This window comes from Macaca mulatta, chromosome 9 (genome assembly GCF_049350105.2).
Source record: "Macaca mulatta isolate MMU2019108-1 chromosome 9, T2T-MMU8v2.0, whole genome shotgun sequence".
Lineage (NCBI taxonomy): Eukaryota > Metazoa > Chordata > Mammalia > Primates > Cercopithecidae > Macaca > Macaca mulatta.
Window position 1 is genome coordinate 55861389 of NC_133414.1, and position 25425 is coordinate 55886813.

General features: G+C 47.6%; 1 protein-coding gene across 14 annotated transcripts; it reads right to left on the reverse strand.

Moving 5' to 3' along the window:
• Window positions 1-548: 548 nt before the first annotated feature.
• Window positions 549-25425, reverse strand: HNRNPF (heterogeneous nuclear ribonucleoprotein F). 14 transcript variants are annotated; one of them, XM_077945452.1, is made up of 5 exons: window positions 24966-25425; window positions 12661-12986; window positions 11956-12090; window positions 10148-10206; window positions 684-2598 (listed from the first exon to the last, which is right to left on the reverse strand). In XM_077945452.1, exon 5 carries the CDS (start codon window positions 2544-2546, stop codon window positions 1299-1301), a length of 1248 nt encoding a protein of 415 aa, XP_077801578.1. In that variant the 5' UTR covers window positions 2547-2598; window positions 10148-10206; window positions 11956-12090; window positions 12661-12986; window positions 24966-25425; the 3' UTR covers window positions 684-1298.

Here is a 25425-nt window from a genome sequence, read left to right on the forward strand (position 1 = left end):
TCTTTAACACTATATAGCTAGTAAAGGGGGAAAATAAACATTTTTGAATAGAATGGTTTTAAATAAACTCCACATTTTAAAGTCCTAATGGTTTGTATTTAGCATAAGGTTTAAAATGATAGTAATACTGTATGCTGTATGTAGAGCTGCCTGAATTTTAACACTGCTTTGTTGCCTAGGTGGGTAGCAATTTGAAAACAGGTCTCGAGCTTGGTAACGGGTATCCTGCCATAACCTAATCAACAAATGCACCCTACAGAAATCAGGAAAGTGACCAAAAAAAAAAATTTAAATCAGCATTTTATAAAAACTAGAAACAAAATAATGGTTTTCACAATGTAGCACTTGAAACTAAAGCTCTCCCGCTATCAACACATGTGACTCCAGCATCAAGGGCCCAGCAGGAAATTCCGAATGGTTTAGAACAGTGCACGTAAGTTGCCAGTGGCTGGGGCTGTGTGTCTATTTGATGCTTCCCAGAATGTGTGCTGCTAGTCACCATTTCCACCATTCACATATTTAACATTTTTATTAGACTTTTATTTAGCCTCATCATAAGAATATAAGGGAGATCATAGATTTGATGTATGAAATTTTTAAATTCACACTAAAATACATTACGATTAAAATGAATTATCTTCAACCCATTTTGCTATCTTTTGCTGAGTAATCTGTGCCAGTCATTGTGAAAAAGTCTTTATTTTAAGAAAAAAATTTAGTTAACAAAAAATTTAACAAGTTTCACTTAGCAAAATACACCCAAAAGGAAATCACAGTACAAAGAAAGTTTTAAGTCAAGGCCTCACCAATTCCTACAGTATTAGTATTGTGTCTCAATTCTCAAAACTAACTTTTAAAAAGCTTAAACTTAACCTAAAGGATCTTAAATGAAAATATAAACTAGAATGAACAAACATGAGAAATATTTCTTTGAATCAGGGAGCTAGCACCTTTGAGTTTTCCAAAAAAGCACGTCTCCCCAGTGTGTTCACTGTGATGTGGTGTAAAAGATCCACATTTAACATACTTAAACTACTTAAACTCGGATAACATCACTCTGAAGTATACTACCAAAATGTTAATTGAGAAAAGCTGAAAATAGTTTTAGTTTACTCATTATCACATGCTAGAAGAAAATTTTGCATGAGAAAACACTGAAGAGGTAATTTTTTAATCCAGATTTCACAAACTCATGGTGCAAAATGGGTCCCCCAGCTTCCTCTATTATAACTGCTCTTAACTGCTTGTTGGCTGCCTGTGAAAATTTGATTGAAATAACTCAAATGTTCCTAACAAAACTAGTCATAGCCACCCATGCTGTTCTGCCCACTATAGCCGGCCCCGTAACAGCCACTCACTGACTGGCTCTCCAGGCCACTATAAGTGGCCTGGGCAGCAGACACCCCCATGCCTTGCATCACCTGGCTGCTATACGCCCCATTGCTGGCCCCTGTTGTTGAATTCAAGAAGAGTTCTATGTATCTGTGCTGCATATTGGCCCTGTCTTTGGACATAGCTGCCACAGCTTCTTCATGAGTAGCAAACTCAACATCTGCTTCACCCGTCACTCTTCCATCTGGGCCGATCTCAATATGGACTCTCACAGGGTTGAGAGGAGAGAAGAAGTTGTAAATGTCGTTCTCGGTCGCTTTGTATGGCAGACCCCTCATGTGGACACAGTGGCCTGTGGTGCTCTGCACTGTGAACTCACTGTCGCCATATCTGTGGTCATACATTCCGGAGAGACAGTAGCTGAGATCTCTCCCGAACAGGTCGGTGGTGAAGCCGTAGCCATCACTGAGGCCACTGTACTCCTCGTAGCCCCCGTAGCCTGTGCTGTAGGCACCGGGCCTCATCCTCTCCAGGCCTGCCTGCTTCACGATGCCAATATACCTCCTGGCAGTCCCGGGCCGGTCATAGGGCCCTGGCCGCTGCACGGACATGAACTTCAGAGGGGGATCTGAGTATGACCTAACTTCCTCCTGGCTGCTCTTAAACACCTCGATGTACCTGTGCCCTATCCTCTCCTTGTGCTTCCCTAGAGCCTTCTCAGCTAACTCCTGCGAGGCAAACTGCACGAACGCTTCCCCTGTAATCTTGCCTTCGGGGTCCACAGGCAATGTGATCCCGTTTGGCACGATTTCCAACCCTGAGAAGAACTGAACAATTTCTTCCTTTGTGCATCCAAATGGGAGTCCTCGAAGCCGCACGAAGCCATCGTTGGCGCTGTCGGCACTGTTGGGACCGCTGTGCTTCAACACCCAATCCATCTCGGTTCTGTGGGACTTGAACACCTCAATGTACCGGTGTCCCATGCTTTCCCTGTCTTTTTTCAGGGCCATTTTTACATCATCTTCTGATCCAAGTTCAACAAAAGCCTCACCACTCTGCCTGCCCTCTCTAGTATAGATGAAATGGACACCTGCGGCCCCATCATGAATCGTGCAGTCAGAGAGGAAGTTCTGCACGTCCTCAACAGAGCAGGACCAGGGCAGGCCACGGAGCTTGACCACAAAGCCTTCACCTCCCTCAGGGCCCAGCATCATGGACACTTGACAGGGTGGGTGTCAGGTGATCTTGGGTGTGGCTTTTTTGTGGCTGGAAAAAAAAAAAAAAGACAAATTTATTTAATATGCACAACAAAAGTATGCAACAGAAAATTTCCCCATTTTACAGATGAGAGAGGTAGCAAGACATTAAGAAATATACCAAATACAATTGAGAGCTAAGATTTAACTCCAGGTTTCTCAAAAAATTACATGAGCAGTCATAGGCAATTTGAAAAAAATCAGGAGTTTACAAGACAGGACGATGCATGTGAACGTGGTGCCTTGAACACAGAGAAATGTAAATTTCAGTCAGGTGAGAGCAAGCGCATTTCCTTGTTATATTTATTCCACGTTTGTCATGATAATTATGTGGCAGTTCACTTATAAGAGCACCTCAGTTCTTCCTAAACTATAGGCCTTACATTTGGTTAAACAGTAAATTTAGTAAATTTTATTGTTTATGGTAGGATACTTTTACTTTCATGAGAAGGGATGGGAACATAGCAGGCTGTTTTTAAACCACAACATAGGGTAAGATTTTCTAATTTTCTCATCGGCAGTAATGTTGCCAGGATACAAGACAGTAACGGCTTACAGTGTCTACAGAGGTATGATTTTGCTCCCAAATCGTCAATTCAAACTAAATATCAGATTCACCAGTTCACATAAAATATAGCAGAATTGCTGTCTTTTGCTTAAGATCTAGAAGAGGGCACCGGGAAGAAAGGGCAATCGCAAGAGGGCTGAGAAATGCCCTTCCCACCAGGGAGGTACATGGCACTTGGAAGTCCAAACTCAAAGAATAAGGCCAACTACACACTAGAAGGCAGTCTTCTGAGAAAGAGCAGCAGCTGACCCAGACGCCAGGGTATACAGCATAGCCAGCCATAAGCAAGAAAAATACTGCAGTATTATGGTGCCGAAGACATATTTTTGTATGAACAATGTCAAAGATGATGCTCAAAATGAGCACAGGAGTATATGGAAATCTTTTTTTTTTTTTTGAGACAGAGTTTCACTCTTGTTGCCCAGGATGGAGTGCAGTGGCACGATCTTGGCTCACTGCAACCTCCGCCTCCCTAGTTCAAGCGATTTTCCTGCCTCAGCCTCCCGAGTAGCTGGGATTACAGGCATGCACACCAAGCTATTTTTTTTTTTTTTTTTTAAGTAGAGACGGGGTTTCTCCGTGTTGGTCAGGCTGGTCTCTAACTCCCAACCTCAGGTGATCCACTCCCCCGAGCTTTTTTTTTTTTTTTTTTTTGGAGACGGAGTCTTGCTCTGTCTCCCAGGCTGCAGTGCAGTGGCGGATCTCATCTCACTGCAACCTCCGCCTCCCAGGTTCCAGTGGTTCTCTCCCCTCAGACTCGCGAGTAGCTGGGATTACAGGTGTGTGCCACCATGCCCAGATAATTTTTTTTTGTTTTTGTTTTGAGACAGTCTCAATCTGTCACCCAGGCTGGAGTGTAATGGCACAATCTCAGCTCACTGCAACCTCCGCCTCCCAGGTTCAAGAAATTCTCCTGTCTCAATCTCCTGAGTAGCTGGGATTACAGGCCACCACACCCAGCTAATTTTTTGTATTTTTAGTAGATACGGGGTTTCACCATGTTGGCCAGGCTGGTCTTTAATTCCTGACCTCAGGTGATCCGCCCGCCTTAGCTGCCCAAAGTGCTGGGATCACAGGCATGAGCCACCATGCACAGCTGGAAATCTAATGTTTCAAAGTGTCATTTTACATCAAGCATAATAGGTACAAGCTGCTAGTCTTTTCAAGCAATATGGGCTCATCATGTGGGGAAAAATGCTCCATTAAAAAAACCCCACAGTTTAAAAAACAGACAAAAAGTATAGGTAAGTGCAATTTAAGAAAAGGAAAAGCGGCCGGGCGCGGTGGCTCAAGCCTGTAATCCCAGCACTTTGGGAGGCCGAGGCGGGCAGATCACAAGGTCAGGAGATCGAGACCACAGTGAAACCCCGTCTCTACTAAAATACAAAAAATTAGCCGGGCGCGGTGGCGGGCGCCTGTAGTCCCAGCTACTCAGGAGGCTGAGGCAGGAGAATGGCGGGAACCCGGGAGGCGGAGCTTGCAGTGAGCCGAGATCGCGCCACTGCACTCCAGCCTGGGCAGCAGCGTGAGACTCTGTCTCAAAAAAAAAAAAAAAAAAAAAAAAGAAAAGGAAAAGCAAATTCATAATAAATGAAATGCTCAACTGCACTAGCTTCAGGGAAAACTAAATTAGTAACAAGTAGTTACCATTTTGACTGATCATATTAGTAATTTTAAAGTTTGATGTAGCCAATGCAGATGACATTTATCATACAGTGCTTCGTTATTTCAAATTGACAATGTCTAAAAGGATAATTGTGTAAATCTTTTAAATCTGCCTGTGTCTACACCAGATTATAAAGACAACAAGACATGTCTCCTCTCCCAATAACAAGCATAATGACACAAATGAAACAGAACAGTATGTGATATCCTGAACACATCACCAAGACCAAATACCCGGCATTTACTCATGAACTGTGACTTGGCATGCAAGGGCTTTGAAAGTATACAGCCTAAGTAAAAGATGTCACCCTTGCTAATGAGTGGAACATGGAAGCCTCTGGGATGAGAGTCAAGGGGAGCTTAACCTGGATTGCTCATTGCCTACCTCAAATGTATTGACTATGTACATCAACTCAATCAACTTTTATAAAATAATCCTGAAGGGCAAAGGATTGGGCATAAATAATCCTATCTCCAATTCTCAAACTGTGCTTTGGGTCTGCAATAAACACCGGGGTTTAGCCTCCACCTTAGATGTAATGGTCCCTGCCTCCCCAGGCCTTACCTAAATCCCCTGCAGCAGCACATGGCCACGGCAACATGCTGACCTGGCAGAGCAAGGTCACAGGAGCTTCTTCCTCTCCTGCCCATGGAGGGAATTCTGTGCTAACAGCTCAGAAGCTCCTCCTTGGAAAGTCAGGGCAAGTTTGCATTGTGTCTCTTGGGATAATGGGTCCGGGATCGCACAATTACAGGTGGGGGCTCCTTATGCAATTCCATTCCTAACACCCGGTCAGCCTAGGCACCACCTGTCCTTTTGTTTTTGACCATACCCTGGTCTTGCTCCTCAAACATGGAAAGTATCTGAAGGCCTCCCTCAGGTTCTGTTCCCAGCCTTCGGTCCAGCCATCATTCTGGGTGGGGGAGATGAAGCCATAATCCACTAACCATTTTCTCCTGGACCCTACACCTCCAATGATTTCACCATTCCCTGCAGGAAACCCCATCCTAATCACATCCTCCTCCCTCCACCACAACTGCTATCCCCCTCCTTTGTAGGGACCCTGGCTTCCTTATCCACACAGCCTCTCATTCTCTCCTCATTCTTCATAATCTGGCTTAGAGCAAGTATCATTTTAGGTTCCTTCCTCACAATACATGGAATTCATTCAATGAACTTCTTCCTTAACTGTACGCACCCAGTAAAACCAGAGCTCTCTGTAAGATTCCAAACAAATATCTGACTACTCCATGGATGTACTGAGTGGCTCAGCTGCACACAGACAGGCCAAATGGTGCCTCTAGGCTACGATTTCTCAGCCTCAGGACTACTGACATTTTGGACCAGACAGTTCTTTGTGGTCTGGGGGCAGGCCCAGGCACTGTAGGATGTTTAGCTGCATGCCTGGTCTCTGCCCACTAGATGCCAGCAGCACCCTCCACCTCCTGTTCTGACAACCAACTGTCTCCAGACATTCCCAAATGTTCTCTGGTGGCTAATGCTGCCCTCAAGTTGTCAAATACCATAGAAAATCAGGGTGAGGCCGGGCACAGTGGCTCCAACCTATAATCCTAGCACTTTGGGAGGCCAAGGTGGGTGGGATCATTTGAGGTCACGAGTTCCAGACCAGCCTGGCCAATAGACAAAACCGTGCCTCAACTAAAAATACAAAACACTAGACTGGGTGTGGTGGCTCATGCCTGTAATCCGAGCACTTTGGGAGGCCGAGGTAGGTGGATCACGAGGTCAAGAGATCAAGACCATCCTGGCTAACGCGGTGAAACCCCGTCTCGACTAAAAATACAAAAAATTAGCCGGGCGTGGTGGCGGGCGCCTGTAGTCCCAGCTACTTGGGAGGCTGAGGCAGGAGCATCGCTTGAACCTGGGAGGCAGAGGTTTCAGTGAGCCAAGATCACATCACTGCACTCCAGCCTGGGCGACAGAGTGAGACTCCGTCTCAAAAAAGAATTACCTGGATGTGGTGGCGGGCGCCTGTAGTCCCAGCCACTCGGGAGGCTGAGGTGAGAGAAAACCAGGAAGCGGAGTTTTCAGAGTGGAGATCACACCACTGCACTTGAGTCCAGGTGACAGAGTGAGAATCTTGACTCCACAAAAACAAAACAAAACAAAACAAAACAAAACAAAACAAAACCCCCACCACACAAGAAGAAAAAAAAAAAAAAGAAAATCAGAGTGAACAGCCTTAAGAGTAAGCAGGCCATCAATATCGCCCACTGTCCTACCCCAGCACCCTGCTTGTCCAAAGCCCTTCAGATGTCTGGGGCAGCCTTACAGATTCTCACCTCCTCTCCAGCTGGTCGACATTACTCTAGGAAGTGGACTTTGTGAAGTCAAGTCAGAGTCTAGGAGTTTGTAATCAAGTAGTGGGTCCCTTACAGCGGACATTATGAACAGCTCTGCTCTGGGTCCAACCTCACATACCCCGGGGTCCATGCTTTTTTCTTTCTTTCCCCTTTCTCCACTGAGCACTGTCTACTTGGTAATTAAACATGCTCAGTTCTACCCAATCATGTCATACCTCCCCTGCGCCAACTTTGTCTCTAGCTACTTGTTGATTTGTTTAGTAAAATCTTGTCAAAAGGTCTCTACTGTCACTTCTACTCCCCACCATTAAAACTGCACGATCAAGGTCAAGAGTGGTGGCTCACCAGAGTCAGGAGTTCAAGACCAGCCTGACCAAAATGGTGAAATCCTGCCTCTACCAAAAATACAAAATTAGCTGAGCATAGTGGTGGACACCTATGCTGAGCGCAGTGGCTGACGACTTTAATCCCAACACTTTGGGTGGCTAAGGCAGGCAGATCACTTGAGGTCAGGAGTTCCAGACCAGCCTAGCCAACATAGTGAAACCCCGTCTCTACTAAAAATACAAAAAATTAGCCAGGTGTGGTGGCGGGCGCCTGTAGTCCCAGCTACTCGGGAGGCTGAGGCAGGAGAATGGCACGAACCCGGAAGGCAGAGCTTGCAGTGAGCCAAGATTGCGTCACTGAACTCCAGGCTGGGCGAAACAGCAAGACTCTGTCAAAAATAAATAAATAAATAAATAAATAAATTTAGCCTGGCATGGTGGCGGGCACCTGTAATCCCAGCTACTCCGGACACGGAAGCAGGAGAATCGCTTGAACCTGGAAGGCAGAGGTTGCAGTGAGCTGAGATCGTCCAGATCGTGCCACTGCACTGCAGCCTAGGTGACAAGAGTGAGACTTGTGTAAAAAACAAACAAAAAAAACCTACATGATCCTACCACACAGATCTTCACGGCAAGAAAAAGAGCGAATGTTTTCATCTTCATCTTAACCATTTCTTCCCGGAAATCCTCTCCCTTTCACTCCCTGTTGGCAATTACTCTTGGTTTTCCAGTTAATTCCTTAGACACTCTTAGTCTCTGAGTCCTTCCTTAACCATAGGGAATTGGGCTTGGGCCCAGTCCTCTTCTCAGTGGCCCCACCTGCTCCCAGGGTCTCCATAATCATCTCCAGGGTCAGGAGATATGCAAGCCTCCAGTCTTTGGCTCCCTGAAGCCCAGACGGGTAGATACAACTCTACTCCACAGGTTCTCCTCTGTGCCACAACTGAACCTCACATTCTCTCTTCTGTCACACTCCAATAGCGGCATGAATGCCCCTATCTGCACCCAGAGGTCCTAAAAGGAAACTGGAGTAATCCCTGACCTTCTCTCAAGCCCTCAAATCCAATCAACTCATCAACTCCCTTGGGTGATCCCATTCTCCACAGTATCCTCATCCCTAAATCCTATTCAACTCCTTGATTTCCTCAGCAATAAAGGTGCCTCATAGCTCTACGCTGTTCCTAACACATTGTAATGGCAGCCTATGAACTCAGTTATTCTCTTCTTTGTGAGTTATCAAATTGTCATTTTATCTCATGCTGTATTTCTCCTATTCTAATTCCTGTATGAACAAACAACCAATTCCAGGCTACTGATCTCTTTTAAAGTATTCCAAGCATAGGCCTGTAATCCCCAGCACTTTGGGAGGCGGGCGGGTCACCCGAAGTCAGGAGTTCAAGACCAGCCTGATCAACAAGGAGACACCTCATCTCTACTAAAAATGCAAAATTAGCCAGGCGTGGTGGTGCATGCCTGTAATCCCAGCTACTCAGAAAGGCTAAGGCAGGAGAATCGCTTGAACCCAGGAGGCAGAGGTCGCAGTGAACCAAGATCGCATCACTGCACTCCAGCCTGGGCAACAGGAGCAAAACTCCATCTCCACAAAAAACAAAACAAAACAAAAAACAACAACAACAAAAAAACGTTTTCCAAGCATACTGGCTAAGCCTTACTGCAATCCCATCTACGGCTCAGGTGTACTTTTAAAACTAATCACTGTCCTGCTTCCAAGTCCTCAGTGGTTTCCCATGGCCCTCAGAACAAGGACCACTGGCTCAGTTGGGTGCCTCACGCCTTGCAACTTTTGCCTGCAACACTCTTCTACCTAAGCTCACTTCACTTCCTTTTTTCTCCTGAAATGTGCCAAGCTCTCTGCTCCTTCAGTGACGCACATAGTTGACACTCATGGTTAATTCTCTCCCCAAATATATTCTGTTCAACCTTCTGTCTACCTAAATCCCACTAATCCTTAAGGTCTAAGCTCAAATACACCACCTTTCTCAAATGTCTTCACATTATCCAAATTGTCTCATGCTCTACACTACCACAGCACTCTTGCTGTGTTGTTAAAGGGGTCTTCAAACCCACAATGGGAGCCTATTGGGGAGACACTTGTGCCTGTTTTGTTGGTCACCATGACCCCATCCTCAGTACAGGCTTGACCCAGCTGGCCCAAGATTAGCCAGGATTAACTGCTGCCCATGTGCAGGGGGGTCAACACCTTCCTCAAGAATGCAGTAGCCTGCCTGGCTAGGCTGAAAAAGACACACAAGTAGCATCAAAAAACAAAAACAAAAAAACACATTTCATAGAAGAATTACTTAAAATGCCTAATCTCTTACATGTCGTGTTTTGCACCAGGAAATGTTTCAGAAGCAGAATGACTTCCTCTCTGAAGGCAAAGTGAAGAGACCATTCCTTTCCAAAACACATGTGTACACACCACTTAAAACACTTACTGCTTATTTTTACTCCAGAATTGGTTTTCTTTTCCATTTCTCAGAAGTCCTAAGGCTTTTCATTAACTAAAACTCAAGCTGAAAAGAGCCCTGTGGTGTCCTGCTCAAGGTTAAAGTTTGTGACAAAACTTTTTTCACTCCAGGCTGTTAAGCAAATTTGAGTATAACAAATATAAATACTGCAACTGAAAAAGGGCTCTTCTTAAAATAGCTCACCTTAAAAACAACCGCGGATGCCTTCAGTGGGAGACACTTCTGGATGGTAATGAACTGTCCTAAAAAAACAGAGCGATATTGGCTGTATGGTCTCAAGATCCTGGGCACTGGCTCTGGGATCAGAACTCCAGGTAAGGACAGGATATAGCTGGGAAGCCCTTTACATAGCGCCTGGGTTTAAATTAAATCTCACACCCCATCCGCCTAACAGCATTTTGGAAGTATTATCTTTTCACAGGGCAATACAGAGCACAACAAAAGAGAAAGGCCTTATTGATCTTGATTAGATTTACTCTTGATGAGATTCTCCTGCCTCAGTAGCTAGTATTACAAGCGTGAGTCACCACACGCAGCTAATTTTTGTATTTTTAGTAGAAACGAAATTTCACTGTGTTGGCCAGGCTGGTCCTGAATGCCTGACCCCAGGTGATCCGCCTGCCTCTGCCCAATTCCTGAGTTTCTACACTGAGGACCCTAAGTGCTGGGAGGAAATTTAAACATCAGGGGCAGGGCACTTGGGAAGTAGGTGGGTGGGGAGAAGTGACAACCACAGGGGATTTGACCTTAAGACCCCTCTTTCACTGGGATAGCACGGGCATGGGGCAACGGTGCTTGCTAGAAATTGTTATAGGAACACCTCTGTAAGCAGTGTGGAGACACATCCAAAAGACACTTCCAGTTTTATTGGGTAACTTCTTTGAAATATGCTTCACTAAAAAATACATCACAATCACTAGATCACCAACATCCCAGTAATAACGCTGCCCCATAGGACTAGGACACGGACTGAGGGCTATGGAATTCTGAGAACCAAGCTGCATGAGTTTTGGAAATGTGGAATTAGTAAAATCAACTAATTTTGCTGAACCTGACGTCTTAAAATGAAGACAATCACATCCGCCTTGTCTTGCAAACTTCCAGTGATTATTACATAAGACACTCTTGGGGGGTGTACAAATGAAAAGCATTACATTTATTAGGAAACCTATTCAGGGGTGAAATAGTTTCAAGTACTCTGGAATCAGGTTTTCAAAAGGCTTCAACAATCGTCTTGTTGAAGGATCTGAAGGGTGGAACCCAGTCATCTTAATGATCTGATCCACTTCTGCCCTAGTTTATCCCTGCGTGATCCACAGACCAACACCCTGAGGCCTCTGGGGACATGCACAACCTGGCAGCCAGACCCACGTACACCCATTTACCCCAATGGACCAGTCGCTGTGAGCCTGTAGACCACGGCCACAGCGTACCGCCAACGCACGCGGAGGAAGAGTCTGGTCTCCCCGCCCTCAGAGCCAGGAAACCGCTGGGGGCGGGGAGGGCTGCTCAGCTCCCCCAGGTGACTGGACAGGGAGGTTTTCCGAGCGAGCTTGCACGCGGTCTACCTAGATAATTAAAACAGCGACCCTGAAACAGATCTGGGTGGGGGCTAAGAATCTCCATTTCCAAAAAGCGCTCTCGAACGAGCTCTTCGCTGTGATACAGGTTGGACGGGATTAACGCTTGCCTTCAGGCAGAGCCAATCAAGATAAACAGGGCGCGCCGGAGTCCTACTAGTCTGGCTATCTGCAGAGTAAACAGGGCCGTTCAAGCACCACCCACCTCGTTTTCTTTTGTTCAGGACAGGACTCGAGGAGGAACCTTGGCCTCCCCTCCTAGACACACTCCCGTGCTCCCCGGGAAACCGGGTAGCATTCTCGCTAGGCGGCTGGGAGCGCGTTCGGCCGCGCCGCCCCCATTACTCAGTTACACTCTCAAACCAAAGTCCACCCGGTCGGGCCCACGGACTTTCATGCTCTAAGACTTACCACGGAGGCGAGCGGGACTGGTTTCTGTTGCTACCAGGCAAGCGCGGCTGGCAGCCAAGAGCCCCGAAATTCCACCGAAGCTCAACCACGCAGAGGGCTCCGGGGAAAGTCCAGGTGCATCTTTTTGTTCTCAACCTGCAACAGAAATCCAAGTGGTGGGGAGCCCCTTCCGCGAGGTGGAAGGCCCGGACGCGCGATAAGCGTGTTTTGGCGGGAAGCAGCGCCTAGGACCCGAGAGAAGGTGACGGCGACGTTCTCGCGGCCTCCTCCCAGCGCTCCGGCAGCCTCGGACCGCCCGGCCCGGCAGGAAGGTCGGCCCCAGGGCCTGCGCGGGCTCGGGCGGGAGCTTCCGGGCGGGGGGCGGAGCAAGCGGGGCGGGGGGGCAGGGACTGGAGGACTCCCGGAGGGAAAGGCGCCCTGCGGGAGGGGGAGGGGAGGGGGAGGGGAGGGGGCGCCTGGCGGGCTTCCGGGGCCCTGAGGGTGAGGGCGACGGCGAGGTGGGGTGGGGGCTGTTTCCCCGGCCCGCCGAGCTAGCCCGCCTGGGCGGGACCTCCGGGACCCACGGTCCGAGCGGGGCTGAGGGGAGGGAAGGAAGAGGCGCTCCTAGGTCTGGGTCCGTCTCTGGGCGACCAGGGCGGCGGAAAGGGACCTGGGGGGCGGCCCGGGCTGGAGTGGCGGGGCTGGTGCGCCCGCGCAGCGGCTCACCACGCCAGGGACGGGCCGTCGGCCCCGAGGCGGCGCGGGGTCCGGAGTCCGGGAAGCGGAGGCCTCGTGATTCAAGACCGGCAGCCGGACGTGGGTCACGGGGTGTAGAGGAGGAAGTGCCACCGCCGGACCCGCCAAGATGTCACCAATGGGAAACGCGTGCCTGCAGGTGCGGCCCCGTGGCCCGCGCGCTGGGCCCAGGCAGGAAGTGGGGGAAGGAGAGTCAGGGCGGCGGGAAGATAGTTCTCCGAGTTCTCCCGAAGGGAGCTGGGCGCGAGCGCGACCTGGGGAAAGTCCAGAGTGCCAGCCACAGGGAGGGGCGGGCACTGCAGAGTGGAAGAGAAGCCAGCAAGTTAGACACAGCCTTTCTCCGGGAGGCTGCCTCTAAATTCGAACTAGAGGAGGTGCCTTGGTTTGTACATTTGACCGTGGATACACGTAAAAGATTTTGAAAAAAAATCTTTGAAAAACAATTTTTAGAACGCAATTCCTAAAACTTTTAACCACGCAATTTTGTGGATCTCTGAATCTTAATTCAAATGAACTGGAGAACAATTATAAAGCAATTTCGATACTATGAACAGTGACATTTTATATTACGGAATTATAAATTTTGTTGTAATTATGCTGTAATTTTATTTCTTTAAAAGACCCTTTTTAAAGCCACAAATATTTGCAGATAACTGATTTCTCGAATATGTTTCAGATTACTTGGAAAGTGGAAATACACATGAAACAAGATGTGCTATGAGCTAGTAATTATTATTATTATTATTTTTTTTTTGAGACGGAGTCTCGCTCTGCCGCCCAGGCTGGAGTGCAGTGACTGGATCTCAGCTCACTGCAAGCTCCTCCTCCCGGGTTCACGCCATTCTCCTGCCTCAGCCTCCCGAGTAGCTGGGACTACAGGCGCCCGCCACCTCGCCCGGCTAGTTTTTTGTATTTTTCAGTAGAGACGGGGTTTCACCGTGTTAGCCAGGATGGTCTCGATCTCCTGACCTCGCGATCCGCCCGTCTCGGCCTCCCAAAGTGCTGGGATTACAGGCTTGAGCCACCGCGCCCGGCCTGAGCTAGTAATTATTAAAGCTCCTGATGCAGTTTCATTACACTTGTTTCTACTTTTGTGTATGTTTGACTTTTTTTGGTTTTTTTTTTTTTTGAGACAGTCTTCACTCTGTCGCCCAAGCTGGAGTGCAGTGGCATGATCTCGGCTCACTGCAACCTCCGCCTCCTGGGTTCAGGCGATTCTCCTGCCTCAGCCTCCCGAGTAGCTAGGACTATAGGCCCATGCCACTGTACCAGCTACTTTTTGTATTTTTAATAGAGATGAGGTTTCACCATGTTGGCTAGGCTGGTCTTGATCTCTTGACCTCGTGATCCCCCTGCCTCGGCCTCCCAAAGGGCTGGGATTACAGGCGCCAGCCCCCCGCCCGGCCTGTTTGCGGTTTTTTTTTTTTTTGTTGTTGTTGTTTTTTTTTTTTTTTTGAGACAGTGTCTCACTCTGTCCCCCAGGCTGTAGTGCAGTGGTGCGATCTCGGCTTACTGCAACCTCCCCTCCCAGGTTCAAGCGATTCTCCTGCCTCAGCCTCTTGAGTAGCTGGGATTACAGGGACACGCTACCACGCCCGGCTAATTTTTGTATTTTTCGTAGAGACAGGGTTTCACCATGTTGGTCAGGCTGGTCTCGAACTCTTGACCTTGTGATCCACCCACCTTGGCCTCTCAAAATGCTGGGATCACAGGCGTGAGCCACCGCACCCCGGCCTGTTTGACATTTTTAACAGAATTATTTTGAGACGGGGTCCGACTCAGTTGCTCAGGCTGGAATGCAGTGGCACGATCTTGGCTCACTGCAGCTTCAATTTTCCAGGCTCAAGCGAGCCTCCAACCTCAGCATCCTGAGTAGCTGGGACCACAGGCATGCAACCACGCCGGGCTAATATAACTGTCTGTAAAAGTGAGAGAAAACAAGTCTTTACAATGCACTTACTAGATGACAGCAATTACAGGGAACAGTAACATACTGCATATAGTGATGTAGAAACTACAAGGACAAATGAGTCAGTCCTTCCTCAGAATAGTTCCAGATAAAAGAACCCACAGAATTATGGTTATGTTATAAAATAAAGCAATTAAGTTTTAGAAATCCATCTTGAAATATCTGTGATGGCTTGGATTTGTTTGAAGTTGTCCACAAAGTAGTAGGTGGGGAGATGGAGAATAACTGTTGAATCTGGGTGACAGGCACATTAGCCTCAACATCCTGGGCTCAAGTGATCTTCCCACCTTAGCCTCCCCACAGCAGCTGGGACTACAGTTGCATGCCACCAAGCCGGGCTAATTTTTTTCTTTTTTAGTAGAGACAAGATCTCTCTATGATGCCTAGACTGGTCTGTAACTCCTGGGCTCAACTGATCCACCTTGGCCTCCCAAAATGCTGGGATTATAGGGGTGAGTCACTGTGCCTGGCCCAAGGCAAGTTTTAATTATTGATCAGTCACCATAGGGTTCCTGCCTGTGAGGGAACAACGTGTGCACAAGACTTGAGCCAGGGGTCTTACTGTGCAACTGCAGCTAGGTCTGAGATCAATGGTAGGAGATGACATAGCCTTAAAGGCCTGGTTTGCCGTTCAAAGGCCAGTGGGAAGGCATTTAATGGAATGTGGTGTGATTGCAGTTTTGCTTTTTAACAGTCTAGATGCTATCTGGAAAATGAATGGTGGGAATAGATACATAGAGATAAGATGGGAAGGAATGAAACAAGTCTAGGAAGACTGCTGGGAATTGAAGAATGTGAAAGGATTTGAGTAATGTAGAGAAAAATGACAATCTGGAAATTGATTGACTCACCAAGAAATACTGCGCACCTAAAAGATGCAGGAACTGTAGTGGTAGAGAGACACAGTTCCTGCCTTGGTGGGTCCAGTAACAGTGGAGTAGGAAATCAAGAAATGAGGCCGGGCGCGGTGGCTCAAGCCTGTAATCCCAGCACTTTGGGAGGCCGAGACGGGCGGATCACAAGGTCAGGAGATCGAGACCATCCTGGCTAATCCGGTGAAACCCCGTCTCTACTAAAAAATACAAAAAACTAGCCGGGCGAGGTGGCGGGCGCCTGTAGTCCCAGCTACTCGGGAGGCTGAGGCAGGAGAATGGCATGAACCCGGGAGGCGGAGCTTGCAGTGAGCTGAGATCCGGCCACTGCACACCAGCCTGGGCGACAGAGTGAGACTCCGTCTCAAAAAAAAAAAAAAAAAGGAAATCAAGAAATGTACAAATATTTGACGACAAATTTTGGAATGAACAAAAAATAGAAAATAGGGATTAGCTCAGATTGGGGTTCTGAGGAAGTGACAATTAAACAGGAGCATGGGTGAGTGGGAACACTGAGTGATGAATTTCATGTAGAAAGAAGGGAAATTCTTTTTTCCTTGATAAATAGCTGAGGTTTAAAGTAGAAGCTGGCCAGGAGCAGTGGCTCAAGCCTGTAATCCCAGCACTTTGGGGGCCGAGGTGGGAGGATCACTTGAGCCCAAGAGAGTTTGAGACCCGCCTGGGCAATATAGTGAGACCCCCCCATCCATCTCTATATAGGAAAAATAAAAATGAGGGGGGAAAAAAGACAAGTTAAAAGCCCATTATTCTTTTTTCCTTCTGTACATTATTTCCCCTCTGCATACTTGTTCAAATTATTTATATTTTTTACCAAAGCCCTTTACTAGGATACATTTTGGTGCTGGATGCTTTGTATTCATATTCTTATTTCGTGGTGAATTCTTTCGATTGAAGAAATTTAGCTGCTGCTGCTGCTCACGTCTGTTCACCACATGAGAAGCACAAGATGGGTCTTGGGGGCAAAAATTCCCCATCATGGTATATAGTATGTGAGCAGATCACAGACCTATTTGTTATGGATGTCTTCCTTTTCTGTTGGAAATGATATTGAAAATTGGACTTAATGGCCTCAAAAGTCTCTTCCAACCCAGCAATTTTATAAAATCCCTATTGTGACTCTAAAGTACTTCCTGCTGTCATGAACTCAAGAATTATGATACAAGACACTAATTCCATTACAAAAAATGCACCAACGCACACATTTGTACTTAATTTTTCAAGGGCACATGGATCTGAAGTGTGAGAATTCAACCCAATTCACACAACATGCCAAATTCAATACACAGAGCTATCCTAAAAGCTATTAAGGACTGAGAAGTGGCCGGGCACGGTGGCTCATGCCTATAATCCCAGCACTTCGGGAGGCTGAGGCGGGCGGATCACGAGGTCAGGAGGTTGAGACCATCCTGGCTAACACAGTGAAACCCCATCTCTACTAAAAATACAAAAAATTAGCCAGGCACGGTGGCAGGCACCTGTAGTCCCAGCTACTCGGAAGGCTGAGGCAGGAGAATGGTGTGAACCCAGGAGGCGGAGCTTGCAGGGAGCACCGCTGCACTCCAGCCTGGGCAATAGAGCAAGACTCCATCTCAAAAAAAAAAAAAAAAGGACTGAGAAGCTGCAGATGGAGCATATATTAACATTTTAAATGTTTACTCCATTATTACTACATTTTTATCCACCAAAGGGCATCTGTTCTGATCTGCCTGCAACAGGAAAGCTGTTTTCCATTACCATCTTATCAGGTTCTTTCACTTACTTGCTGTAGCTAAATCTGGGGGGATAACACACTGCTTCCCTCAGCATTCATTTTTCAAAAGATGTGTTACTAAAAAGCATCAAGAGTAGTATAATGTAATGTTACATTTTAAATATACTGTTTGTATTGAAATTAATGTAAGGGACATTTTTTTGACTGATCATAAAACAAGCAACCATTGCTATTTGATATTGACTGCATTTTGCAAATGACTCAAGAATCATGATATCTAAGGTAAATGTTCCTTAAAATGTTAATAAAAAGCAAAACTGCTACTAGACTGCTGTTCCTAAAAATAAAATCTGTTCTTAACTGAGGGAAAATGTCATTATTTGGATTACCTGGACTAACTGGAAATAATACCCATGCCTACCTAAGAAATGGGTATGTGCAGATTCCACTAAACAAAAATACAATTGATAGGAAGATCAATTTTGTTTTTCCCAGACCACCTCCTCTACCTCTCTCCCTTGAGCAAGCAGCCCCTAAGTAGGTGCATAGTCAAACCCTGGAGCTGGACAGAAAGGAGGCCTGTGGGGTATCCTCAGCCCCCTGAGGAAGGTACATCCCTTGGGATGGGAATTCTTTCTGAAGCCTCCATGGAAACATGACACCTTAGGTTCCAAGCAGCTGGCCCTGAGCTGAGACTGCTGGCCCTGAGCTGTGCTGCCCAGGGGACCACTGCATTCTGCCTTGGGAGAATTGTGGAGAACAGAGATGGAAAGAGGAAAGGAACATGACAATTTACAGAAGAGGGGCTCCAGCACTCAGAAATAACGTATCACACCTCAGACTTCGGCAGGTTTCAGGGAACAAGAAGTGCTAAACAAAAACCAAAATGATTTTAACAGGAAAAAAAAGAGCAACTTCAGATACCACTCCATTACAAAAAAAACAAAAAAAAAAACAAACTTTCTGGAACTAAAATCGAGTTTCAAATTTAAAAATTAGTAATGAATTCAAAGAAAGGAAAATCCAGTAGAATAAACATCAAAACAGAAACAATGGGGGAGAAGATAAGAGATTTGCACGACATACTTTTTCCAAAGCAGTTTCCGCTATACTTTAAACTTAGGAGTTTTACCAACACACGCCTGTGCTGTGTCTTTTCACAATATCCTAATGGGAACTACAGGGATCTTAAGCCTGGAAAATTCACTTCTATGCTTTATCGTTTCTCTTGCTGCCTCCATCTGTTTCTTTTTCTCCTTCTGGAATTCCTACTATTCACATTATTTCTCCTGCCTGAAAAGGAACCAACCCTATCAACACCCTTATCTTAAGACTTCTAGCCTCCATAACTGTGAGAAAATTTGTTACTAGTCTCTATTACTTTGCATGGCAGCCCTAGCATACTAATACACCATGTTACCAAACCAGACAAAAACACCACAAGAAAACTAACTTCTGAATTCTATGTACTTCTAACACCAACTTAAATTAGAAAAGATAGGTATTTGTCATAAACGTCATAATTCTATTAGATGGCCCTATTCTAATCAAATAACTTATGATGGGTTTATCAGGATGTAACATAGTAAGTAGGAGTATCTGTATTTATATTAGGTGAAGAGTTGTCTAACAGGAGGCATACTGTTAGGATAAATCTAATAGGAGTCTTAATCTGTCATGCCTTTCCTTAATTATGATGGCTTTTTGTGTGTGTGTGTTTTTTAAACGGTCTTGCTTTCTTGCTCAGGCTGGTATGCAGTAGAGCGATCACAACTCACTGCATCCTCTATCTACTGGGCTCGAGGGATCCTCCCCACTTAGCCTGCCAAGTAGCTGGTATTACAAGTGTTCGCTATCACATCTGGCTAATTAAAAATTCTTTTTTGAAAAGATAGGGTCTTGCCATCTTGCCCAGGCTGGTCTTGATCTCCTGAGCTCAAATCCATTCTTCCACCTTGACCTCCCAAGTGTTAGGATTACAGGTGTGAGCCTACATTGCCTGCTCTGTGTCACTTTTTCTCTTCTGAGTCGGACTCTGGCTCTGTCACCCAGGCTAGTGTGCAGGCGCACGATCTCAGTTCAGTGAAACCTCCGCCTCCTGAGGTCAAGCAATTCTCCTGCCTCAGCCTGGGATTACAGATGCACACCACCACCCCCAGCAAATTTTTGTATTTTTAGTAGAGATGGGGTTTCACCACATTGGCCAGGCTGGTTTTGGACTCTTGGCCTCAAGCAATCTGCCTGCCCCAGCCTCCCAAAGTGCTGGGATTAAAGGTGTGAGCCACCCCGTCCAGTCTGTGTCATTTTCAAGAGATCTTTTTCCTAGCCCAAGCCCATATGGTTATCTGAACTTACAAAGCGCTGATGTTTTTACCTAAATTTTTACACTTAGATCTACAATGAACTTGAAATTGATTTTTTCATTTCCAAAAGAGTTTACAATTAGTTCATCAAGTATCACAGGCTAATTTTACTCAAGAACTCAGATGTGAAAGTCCAAACCAAGTATCAGTCAACCAAATCCAGCAATATGTAAAGCAATATTATGACCAAGTTGGGTTTATTTCAGGAATGCAAGTGTAGTTGATCATTTCAAACTCAATCACTGCAATTTATCATACTGATGTATCAATGGAGACAAAGTACAGAGGTAATTTTTTAATGTTTTATGAGAAATGCTAAACTGAATTTATGTCAAGGAAGAAACGAGGCCATGTACTGTGGCTCACACCTGTAATCTCAGCACTTTGGGAGGCCGAGGTGGGCAGATCACTTGAGCTCAGGAGACCACCCTGGGCAACATGGCAAAACCCCTTCTCTACAAAAAAATACAAAAAAATATTAGCTGGGCATGTGGCACACACCTGTAATCCCAGCTACTTGGGGGGCTGAGGTAGGAGGATTGCCCGAGCCCAGGAGGTCAAGGCTGCAGTGAGCTCTGTTTGCACCATGGCACTCCAGTGTGCGCATCAAAATGAAATTGTTTCTTGAAAAAAAAAAAAAAAAAAACAAAATGTAGGGGGCTGGGTGTGGTGGGTGGCTCATGCCTGTAATCCCAGCACTTTGGGAGGCCAAAGCAGGCAGATCACTTGAGGTCAGCAGTTTGAGACCACCCTGGCCAATATGGTGAAACCATCTCTACTATTAGACGGGCGTGGTGGTGCTGCACGCCTGTAATCCCAGCTGCTCATGAGCCTGAGAATTGCTTGAACCCAGGAGGCTCAGGCTGCACTGAGCCCGGATCCTGCCACTGCACTCCAGCCTGGGTGACAGAGTGAGACTCTTAAAAAAAAAGAGTCTTAAAAAAAAAAAAAAAAAAAAAGGAAAACAAAAGTACATCTTAGAGCGATCAAATGATCATTGAAGGAGTTATCATCTTATAAAAGTATTCCTGCTAATAAGTGAGAAGGAATCGATTATTAAAATATCACTAATTTGGAAACCATTTAAGAAAATAATAGATCTAGGTAATGATCATTAATAGCTGCTGTAACATGACAAAAGGGAAAATACCAACCAATATGTGCCTCCAGTAGGGGCACAGCACCTCAACTAAGTATTCTTTCCAAAAACTCCCATCTGAATCAAAACTACCTCCAGGCTGGGTGTAGTGGCTCACACCTGTAATCCCAGCACTTTGGGGGGCTGAAGCGGGTGGATCACCTGAGGTCAGGAGGTCGAGACCAGCCTGACCAACAAGGTGATTCCCTGTCTCTACTAAAAATACGCCTGTAATCCCAGCTACTCAGGAGGCTGAGGCAAGAGAACTGCTTGAACCCAGGAGGCGGAGGTTGCAGTGAGTCAAGATCACTGCCATTGCACTCCAGCCTGGGCAACAAAACCAAAACTCTGTTTTAAAAACAAAAATAAAACCAAAACCAACACCACTTCTAGAGGTAACTATCACTTTACAGCAAATATAAAGAACAGAGACTCAAAGGCCACCAGGGAAAAACAATCAGAAAAATGCGAAGTGTGGGGAAGGAATGCTGCAAGACAACCCGACAAATATAACCGGGAATGGGGCCTTTAAGAAAGGGGAACTTCTAGATGATCACTGATACAGCATCCATTCACCACACCTGAAATGTGTATGTGTAAAACTCACTGGATTTTGACAGGTTCACAGGATTGTTTTTAATTATTTTAGTCAAGATCATGGAGAAACGAAAGTGTTTTAATAGTGGATATATGTTAGGTTAAATTATTAATACAATGAATCACGTTTCCTTTTACCACTAGAGAATATAAGATTGGCCGGGCGCGGTGGCTCAAGCCTGTAATCCCAGCACTTTGGGAGGCCGAGACGGGCGGATCACGAGGTCAGGAGATCGAGACCATTCTGGCTAACACAGTGAAACCCTGTCTCTACCAAAAAACACAAAATACTAGCCCGGCAAAGTGGCGGGTGCCTGTAGTCCCAGCTACTCGGGAGGCTGAGGCAGGAGAATGGCGTAAACCCGCACGGCACTCCAGCCCGGGCGACAGAGTGAGACTCCGTCTCAAAAAAAAAAAAAAAGAATATAAGATTACATTTATAGCATACATTATACTTCTATTGGCCAGTGCTGCTCTGAATTTAAAAAGTTATCTACAAAATATAAGGTGTGACTTTGGATCCTGACTCAAACCAACCAGTTGTTTAAAATATTTAATACGGAAACATTTAAACCCTGGAAACTTGGTATTTTGGAATGTATTTTTAGGTATGATAGCAGTATTATGGTTAGATTTTAAAAGTCCTTAGAAATACTGCGGATTTATTTATTAATAAACACCTTATTGGTCTGGGATTTGCTGTAAAATAACCCAGGGTGGTCTTGGCTGACTGTTCTCCCTCTGCCCACCCTGTTGCCCTCCAAAGAACCGTAGCTCAGGGGAACTAAGACAGGGCAAGGGCCCCGGCAGGGGAGGGGTGTCCCGGTCCAACTTGGGACCCAGTCCCAATTGTGTCCCTGGGCACGTGACTTCTCCCAACCTCCATTTTCTCATCTGGGGCTAATAGCAACCCCTTTTACAGTAGTCCTGAGAATGTAATTAGAAAATGGAATAAAACTTCTAGGACCTAGTAAGAATCAACTAATGTGGTTCTCTCGAAGAGCAGAGAACCAGAGCTCAGTGGAGGAGGGGAATTAGAGAAGTCACCTCCACGGAAAGGGCCTGTCACATTTCTGCAGCCCCTGCAGGCATCTACCCGCACTAGGCTCTCATTTGCCTCCAGACTTTCCAAGGTTCTGGCCACGTGGGAGAAGTAACTTTATTTACTCACTATTTTCCCTTAAATAAATTGCAATTTTTACCTGAATAAAGCTTTGTAACGCTACCCTTAACAGAAAACTTCACAGTTTACAAAAAAGTGGCCAGGCATGATGGCTCACGCCTGTAATCCCAGCACTTTGGGAGGCAGAGGCGTGAGAATCGCTTGAACACAAAAGTTTGAAAATCAATCTGGGCAACACAAGGAGACCCCATCTCTACAAAAAATACAAAAATTTGCCAGGCGTGCTGGAGAATGCCCGTGGTCCCAGATACTCGGCGGCTGAGGTGGGAGGACCCCTTGAGCACAGGAGGATCTCGGCAGCCAGCCGAGATCACACAGCCTGGGCAACAAAGTGAGACCCTGTCTCAAAAAATAATATATATAATATATATATCATTTTATAGAGACGGGGTCGGTCTCTGACGCCCAAGCGATTCTCCCACACCTCGGCCTCCCTAAATGCTGGGATTACAGGCGTGAGCCACCTCGCCCGGCCGGCAGTGACTCTAATCTACAGAATGCACACCGGAATGTAATACCTACAAGGCAAAAGATCTTTTTGCTTAGGAATAAAGCAATCTCTCTCTTTACATTCATTAAAGTAGTAATGTCTTATTTTATAAATTCTGTAAAAGCAACGAGTCACTTTTCAGGGATAGCACTTAAGATATCTTTCACCTACCTAGAGAACCCAATGAATTTTTATCTTACTAGGAATTCAGAGACAACCACGTATCTAACTTTTAAAAATATAAGTAGAAAGAATTATATGTGTATATTTTTGGAAGAATTAAGATGACTTTTTGAAAGGAACGACTGAAGACAACACTTTCAGAACTCCCTGCCGCCTGAGGCTGTGGCCCTGACCCCGGCGCAGCGCCCGCCCCGCGCGGTTCCGGGAAGCCGCCGTCGCCGCCCGTTGCCCTTCGCGCGCAGCCGCCAGCGCGCGCCTCCTGTCCCGCCACGCAGATGGCCGGCCCGAGCCCCCAGCGCCCGCAAGCAGTTTCGAAAACTAAAGAGGCGCGTTAGCTCGTCCCCGGGCCGCTCGGAGACCGAAAAGCCGCAGCGAAGGGCGCCCCGCGGGCAATGGCCGAGCTCGGCTCTCCTTCCACCCTCCAGCCGGGACACACGCGGAGCCGAGCGGGGATCCCAGGCACCTAGCGGGAGGGGTCCCCGCGACCTGGGCGGTCTGGCGGGGAGGGCGAGTCGGGTGCCCTGCTCCTCAAAACCCTGGTCCACGACTCTGCGGTTGGGGGAGCGGGGCAGCCGGCGCAGCAGGAGCCGGGCCCCGTCCTCAAGTTTCCTAGGAGCAGGGCGGAATCGACGAAAATGCTTCATACACACAAGCAGAAGGGAAAAAAAAAAAGACGACTAAGCCGAAGAGCGCGCACGAGTCAGATTTTCACCCCAGATACAAACACGGTACCTCTAGGAGCAGGAGACCAACACAGAGACCGCGCTACGAGGACACGCGGCGCCGCCGAGGAAGAAAATGGGCCCAGGGCAGAGAGCTAAGGCTCCGGGAACCGGGCGTGGGAGGAGGGCGGAGCCAACTCCCCACAAGGAAGTCTTGTGCAACTCTCAGGCGCCTACAGCCACGTGAGCGCGCGGCTTTCATTTTATTCAGGTATTATTACTACTGTTATTACTTCTGAGACAAGGTCTCACTCCCATCGGCCAGGCTGGAATGCAGTGGCACAGTCACTGTCACTGCAGCCTTGACCTCCTCAGAGCAAGCAACTCTCCCGCCTCAGCCTCTCGAGTAGCTGGGACAACAGGCGCGCGCCACCACACGTGGCTTTCTATTTTTTTTTTTTTAACTTTTTAGCAAAGACAGTTTCACTATGTTGCCCAGGCTTGTCGGGAACTCTTGGGCTCAAGAGATCCTCCCGGCTGGGCCTCCCACTGAGCCAGGCCTGTTCTCACTTTCAGAGCCCTCCGGTGGTCGCCAGCGCCCGACCAGGAGGCTGAACTAACGCACCGGCCGGCCGTGTCTTCCCGGCAGCCCCTGACTCCAAAATCTCAGCCCGCGGTGCTCACCGCGTGGGACCACTATCTGGGCGTGCGGCTCTCGACCTCCGACACTGCGTCTCCCGATCCCAGGGGGTCCAGTTCTCGTCGGTCCCACGTACCGGCCCCTCGACCTCGAATCCGTCCCCCAAATCTCAGCGCCGCGGCCCCTCATTATGTGCAGTCCTCGATCGGTCCCAGATGCGTGGCGCTTAAACTCAGATCTCTCCTCCCTGATCCCAAATCCCAGCCCCAGCCCCACCCACCCCAATAGGCCCAAACCCCAGGTAGTCCGGGTACGGGGCCCTGGACTTCGGAAGGTCTCCCCAATCTCAAATCCCAGGCCCACTGTCCACACCCCCAGGGGGACCCGGTCCCCGCTCGGTCACGGGTGTGCGGCCTTCGACGTCGGAGACTTCGGCCACCCCTCACCTCGGCCTCCGAGTCTCTACGCTCCCGCTCTCACATCAGGCACCCCGGTGGTCCCTCGGAGCACCTAGAGGAGGGTGGGACGCGGGGAACTTGGCAGTTGTAGCAGAGGCAGTTGAGGCTTGTTGACCATCACCATGGAAACCCCCGGCTGCGAGCACGGGGCGGGGCCTACGAGGGGCGGGGTCAGGCGCGCTGCCGGCCCCAGTCCTTAGCGCCTGCCCGACGAGAGCACGCGGCTTTGCCGGAAGCCCTCCTGCTCCCGGCGTGCCAGGCCCCGACTCGGCCCTACTCCCCGGCTCGGCCCTTTGCCCTGAGCACCCGGAAACAGAAGCCCAAGGAGCCCGCGTCCCCACCCCGCTGCTACCTGCCGGCGTGACAGCGATTCAGTGCCACCCCGAACCCCACCTTAAGGAAGACGCGGCGCAGTCCTGCTTCCACGACGGAGCCGGAAGGACGCAAG